The 6463-nt window shown below is 44.3% G+C and overlaps 1 protein-coding gene across 1 annotated transcript in view; it reads right to left on the bottom strand.

The window, feature by feature from the left end:
* Positions 1-5656, bottom strand: part of grin3bb (glutamate receptor, ionotropic, N-methyl-D-aspartate 3Bb) — a 26978-nt gene extending 21322 nt beyond the window's left edge. The window contains exon 1 of the mRNA XM_040183313.2: positions 5100-5656. Within this exon, the coding sequence (XP_040039247.2) occupies positions 5100-5606 (507 nt within the window). The 5' untranslated portion in view covers positions 5607-5656. The remainder of the gene's footprint in view (positions 1-5099) is intronic.
* Between the last annotated feature and the right edge of the window lie 807 nt (positions 5657-6463).

Here is a 6463-nt window from a genome sequence, read left to right as displayed (position 1 = left end):
AGGGAGGCAGCAGCGAGGTGGAGGATAATCCTCCCCTGATCAAAGACTTTCAAAACAGTAAATAAATGTTTCACGTCATCAGGCAGAACCCAGCAGCTCAGAGTCACACTGGATTTATTTCACACCCAGAACACAACAACCACGCGACGACACAAGCGGCGAGGGGGAGACAGAATGTGTCGACACTGCCAGAGGATCTCACACTGGAGACAAAACAGCAAAACACAGAAGAAGAGACTCCCGAGCTCTCTGGGGAGGAGATGTGATGCTAAGTATCATCGCTGATGAAGAGGAGGCCGACTGTTTACCCTTAAACTCAAGAGGGCTTTTGTGGTGATGGATAAAATCTGCTGAACGATGACAAGAGGCTTCACAAACACTATTGTTCACGTACACAACGTACAACGCGCTCAGGTTCAAGGTCACGAACACAAACACGGCCGAGGAGGTCATTTTTGATTCATAATTAAATCATTTCCCGTCAACGGTTTTTAGGTTATCTTATAAAAAGTAAATATTAGGGCCGTCAATAGATAAAAAAATTAACTAATTAGTTTTCAATTTAGTTTGAAAAAGGATTAATCGCGATTAATCGCAATTAATGAATGTTGTTTTGAATGAATGTTTGTTTTTCTTCTAAAGACTAAATCTTAATAGTAGCGTGTATTTTACACACTGTTTAATTGTGAATGTTATTTTAAACACAAAGCTACACACATTTTTTCATCTTGGAGGCAGAATTCCACCTGATGGATCATGTTGAACTAGCAACTCTTCCTGTTGTCCTCGTGCACTTTGCTCTCAACTCTCCATCATTTGACGGCTGCGTTTGAAGAGCCAACAATCTCCCACATTTAGTCAGAACGTTTTCACACCACCGTCTTTTAGGGACACAGTGGTGGTCCTCTGCAGACTGCAGGGTAACGTTAGATGTTGAGATGGAAGTAGCCTAGCAGCTAGCTTAGCCTAGCAGCTAGCTTATAGCATACAGTTCTCCGCTGTATGTCGCGCCTCTGTTTGTCTTACTTACAATCCAAACAAAATTCTGACTCCCCAGGAAACTACTCATTTGTATTTAGGAAAAGATAAAAACCTTTTTTCACACATGGTTTTATTTTGAAGTCTGAATTATAATTATTATTAGAACACATCACGTTGACAATATCATCAATACGGACGATCGGGTGTGAAGAACAATCGAACCCGACTTCCATCCTGTGCAAGAAGATAGTTGGTGGTTTTCTCAGCAGCAGAAGTGACGACCTTGAAAGAGACCCGAGTGTGTTGTTATTCAGTTTGTGTGCGATGTTACAGGAATAAATACAAGTGGCGTCTGTAACCTACTTAAGTTTTATACTGAATATAAATATGTCTAATTTTGGTTATCAGTTGGAAATGTTCCTCACTAATGTCTGAGAGCCTGAAGGCAGCTCAGGGCTCTGTGTGTGTGTGTGTGTGTGTGTGTGTGTGTGTGTGTGTGTGTGTGTGTGTGTGTGTGTCTGTGGTGGCAGGAAAATCTTTGAATGAAGCCGAGCTTGTGTTGATGAACGTGAACTGAATTCATGACAAACTGGAAGCTTTTAATTCTCATTTGTCCCACAGGACATGAACATGGCGTCACACATGTTGGTCCAGACCTTGCGTGTTCGTGTTCGTGTGTGTGTGTGTGTGTGTGTGTGTGTGTGTGTGTGTGTGTGTGTGTGTAATAAGCGATCTCCAGCTGGTCTGAGATCAGGCTGATGTGTTTATCGGCCTGCAGAGACTAAATGGTGGGCAGCTATTATCAGCTCATTACGTCTCCTGACGCGGGAGCCCTAACAAGATTCCGTCTGGCGGTTAATCTAGATTATGACGTCACCACGGCTTTCTGCTTATTAAAAAAAGGTCAGAGGTCACAGGCCGCTACAACTCCATCCAACACAGTTCCAAGAGTGCTTTGCTAAAAGACATGGAGGATTCCTTTGTGGTTTTCCTGGGTCCATCTTTCCTCTCACTTCAGGGATCCATTACAGTTCAAATAATTTTTTTTTTTTTCGCAGTTAAAACAAAGTTCTGTCAAGGAAATGTCAATGAAATCAATAACCTGTCACAGTGGACAGTTTTACTCCAGTGTTTACCTGCAGCTATAAAGATCATTTGAACTACAGATATTTGTGTAACCACCACCAACTGAAACATGCATTCAAATAAAACTGTTCAATGATTCAACATGTTTTGCGTATCTGAACAACCAAATCTACGTTTTTAACACCAGCTGAAGTTAATTCAAAGCCGTGATCAGTTCTTCAGATGACCAGGAGTCTGTAGTCCGGCCTTTCCGTGAGAAGAGAGCAAAGCGCCGATAAAATATTAAGCAAAATTTGATTTGAGGTTTCAGCTTGTTTATATCTTTTATAACTGAAATGTGCTTCCAGCCACGGCTCACTTAAATAACTCTGATGATAAAGAGAATATATAAGTGCAAAGTAACGCGCGATGGGAAGTGAAATGAAATGCGAGAGGCTTCTTTATACCTCTCACCTTTTTCATTTCTACAATCCAGCTTCAAATCACCAGGCAACGCAAACTAGCTTTAAACCGGTTTAAACTGGTTTAACCAGCACGTCAGCCAATGTGAACTAGTTAAAACTGGTTTGACCAGCTCACCAGGTTATGTAACTACTGTAAACCAGTTAAAGGACTAAATGTGTGAATAAAAAGGTTGAAGCTCTTTGCATCACATTTTCCAGATGTTTGAACTCATTCATAACCCTGGTTTTGTTTGTCATTGATACCTGAAGTGATCAGAGATCACGTCACTGCCTGGAAATGCGTCCGGGAGGGAAATGTCATGTTGATAAAACCAATATCAGTTTACCTATTGATCAGACATTGTCTGATTGGAATGAGTTATTGTGTTTTAAATCCTCTTAAACCAACAGCAGCTTCAGCTTTAATCAATGAACCTGATCAGTATTATAACCTCAGTCATCAGTCATTATGTAATTAATACATATAATCAGTGTATTATCAGGTGCTTATTAGGACCATCTATTACTTCTAATCCTAGTAAGTATAATAGTATTTTATAATTGTAGTATTTTATTTTGTATGTATAAACGTGTTAAGAGGATCTATTCATGCTTGGATTCACATAGAAGATGAAACAAACTCATTCATTCATATTTCAGAGGTCTTAATCAGCAAGACTGTGACCGAGGAGACGAGGACGAAGAGGAGGAACGGGGATAAAAATCTGTTGCCGATCGTCTCCGACCTGACGAGAGGAATCTGTTGTGTAAACATCAAACGGCGGCTACCTCCCCCCTCGCCGAGGCCTCCGAGCCCCCGAACCTCCGAGCAGATGTCGAGCTCCTTCACTGGATCTCTGAAGTCAACAACAAGCAGCAGCAGGACGAAGGTGTTCCTCCAGAACACGGAAACACCAGCAGCGGGTCAGTTCTACACGTCGCGTTGAGACTTAAATTATTCATGAGCGACGTGTCTTCAGCTCAAAATACAGATTGTATGAAGAGTCCCGTCTGTGAATATCAGCAGGTTAAATGTGCCGGTGTCCCATTTCTGAACTGCAGCTTGATGAACAGGATTAAGGAGACGGAAACCTGATACCAGCTTTAACTGGATTGTTTTCAGCGTGAAAATGAAAATCTCTGCAGAGATAATCTCATCAACAAACACTCAAGCTTTTACTTTGAAAGCCTCAGGGAGGAAGTTTGGCACATTCTGGGGTGTTTAGGGACAAAAAAATGTGTAATTCAGACGTGAAAAGAAAGCAGAACTGCTTCCTACTGTAAATGAAAGAGGTTCTCTGGAGCTCATTTGACTCCTCAGCGTCGTCTCATCCGTCCTTCCGTCCAGCTGCAAAGGAGACCTCCACCCTCACCCGTCTGCTCTCACTCCACCCGTCACTCATCTCACTCTTCAAAGGTCTCAGGCCTGAAGCAGCCCAGTGAGCACAGACCACAATTTCATCGTCGATTTCAATACGGCAGAAAACCGCTTTTCCCCGTTTTTATTATGAAACGTCGACATGTCACAAAACCCAGATCTGTTTGAAAATGTTGATTTGTGGGTCGATGATTTGACGATGACATTTAAAGAAGGAAAGGCCGGTTTCGTTCGACAATCCGTAGCCGTATTTAAAGAACATCCCGCTGAGCAGCACTCAGGATTTCATTGTTGATTTTTAGTGGAAAACTGGATGATTTGTCTCTCTTCTTCAACTACATTTGAAGCAACTCAAACTACTTTATTATTCCAACGATGCAATCCAAATTTTGCCCCGTTAGCTTCAGTTTGTGCTCATCGCTAGCTTGTAGCGTAGCCCGACGTTATACAAGATAGAGTTTTTAGACCATTTCACATATAAAATAAACATTTGTGAGACTGTGAATCCCGTGAAATACGCCAGCGAGTGAATATTAATCTACTAAGTAGTTTATTTGCACATATCCATTTGAAATATGGCGGACCTTCTGAATTCAGCTCCTGCTTTGACAACGGCAAGAACGCTGTTTGTATACATATATTACATATATTTTTGTTTATTAAATACATGTTAATTGTTGCATGTGTCATCTTCTTTGTATTGTAGGTGGAGACAGTTGATGTGTTTCACTGTGACTTAATTTAAATTGATAAATGTTCGCTGTGAGTGTTTTGAAGTTCAAAAGAATTTCAAAATAAGTTGTTGGTTAGTTTGTTTTCCGTTGAGAAGATGCGGATTAAAGCTCCACACTTATAGTATGAAATGTGAAATATTAATAAAATCACAATATGGAAGATCATATAAAGTCACTCAAACCACAGATAAAGAAGGTTTTCAAATCGTGGTGAAAAACGTCTTTTAGACATCAACCGAATTTCACAATGTTCACTGGTAAACAAACAAACCAATCAACAAACAAACAAACAGCTCTCCGCCGCCGACTGTCTGGTTTTACGCACCACGTCACAGGAACCTCCACATATCAAACAGGTCAAGGTCAAACCGGACCACACAGACCCACCGACCCCAGACCCGGGACCAGGACCGCGGTGGAACCGGTACCGGATGCGGGTGGGTTCGTGCGCAGAGAGGCGGGGGGGGGGGGTCGTACCTGCGTGCGGAGCGGCTCTCCGTGCTCAATGACGCTGAGGAACGGGATCTCCAGGAACGAGGCCATGAAGTCCACCTGTAGCAGCTCCTCGCGGCTCTGCGGGAAGGCCAGCACGGCGGAGACTCCTTGCACCACCACGCCCTGACACACGCACCGGAACAGGGACTCCGGGTCCGCGGCGGCCGGCTGGCGGGAAACCAGCTCCAGGCTCAAGTTGTAGGGAAGAAAGTTGTTCCGCTCCCGGTTCGGGTCCCTGTCCCGGTCCCTGTCCCGGTCCCGGTCCCGGTCCATCGCGGCCGCCGCGCGGCTCAGCGCCGCCTGGACCTGAACGCGAGCCCCCCGCTGCGCCGGGAGGAGCGCGCCGACGCGCACCGTGTGTCCGATCTGAGCCAGGAGGTGGCACGGCTGCGGATGGAGGAGGCACGGCGGCAGGAGGTGCAAAAGGAGCAAGGTGAGGAGAGTCCGGGACCAGGAGGGAGAGGAGGAGGAGGAGGAGGTGAAAGACATCCTGCTGCGCTCTCAGCATCGCTCTGCCGCTCCTCCGGTTTCTCCTTCTGCTCCGAGACACCGAGAGGGGAGACTGAGGAGACCGCAAGGGGGGGGGAGGACACGGGAGGGGAGGCGGCTTCCCCAAAACAGGAGGTGCAGAGGAGCCGGTGATAGGAGAGGAAAGGAGGAGAGGAACCCACTGAGCAACACGTTTCGCACGTGTGGGTTTGCTTTGAATGAAGGTTATTCAAGGTTGAAAAGTCAAAGTTCACTTTGTTCTTTTAGTAGAAGGTCAATAAACTTCAGATCTTCAATGCGGCGCCGCTTCGAGACATCGAACAAATAGCACAGAAATGAGGATATGTCACATAACTAATAATAGCAAATAATAAATAAAATGTAGCAATTGTTTCAGTGATATGAAATAAGTAAATGGTAAATAAATTCAGAACGTAATATGCAAATATTAGAAATGGAGAATGACAAAAGAAAGAAAAAAGAAGGATATAAAAAGATATTGTCTCTTGTCATAACTTGTGGAACATCACAGGATTTTCCAGGAATGTTCTTGAACCCTTGCTTGTTGCCATGAAGACCTCGTCCTGCTAACAATAATAATAATAATAATAACAATAAAATGTAAAAAGCGGACGTTGTGCAGCGCGGCAGCGTGACTTTGCGGGTTAAAGTGATTCTCTCACACACATCTGGAAACACATCTGTGGGCAGAAGAGAGCGCGGGAAGAAGACGGCGGCCGACTGACGGTTTGATAAAGTCACGTGAGCGTTGAGTCAAATCTTTTGAAGTCGGGAGAAGATCTTTATCAGTCCGCCGTCGCTTTGAGCTCAGCTGCCTGATCCTCCGAAGACAGACG

This window comes from Gasterosteus aculeatus, chromosome 8, assembly GCF_964276395.1.
Source record: "Gasterosteus aculeatus chromosome 8, fGasAcu3.hap1.1, whole genome shotgun sequence".
Lineage (NCBI taxonomy): Eukaryota > Metazoa > Chordata > Actinopteri > Perciformes > Gasterosteidae > Gasterosteus > Gasterosteus aculeatus.
Note: the sequence above shows the minus strand (reverse complement) of the source record. Positions and strands in the feature narration are given on the sequence as shown.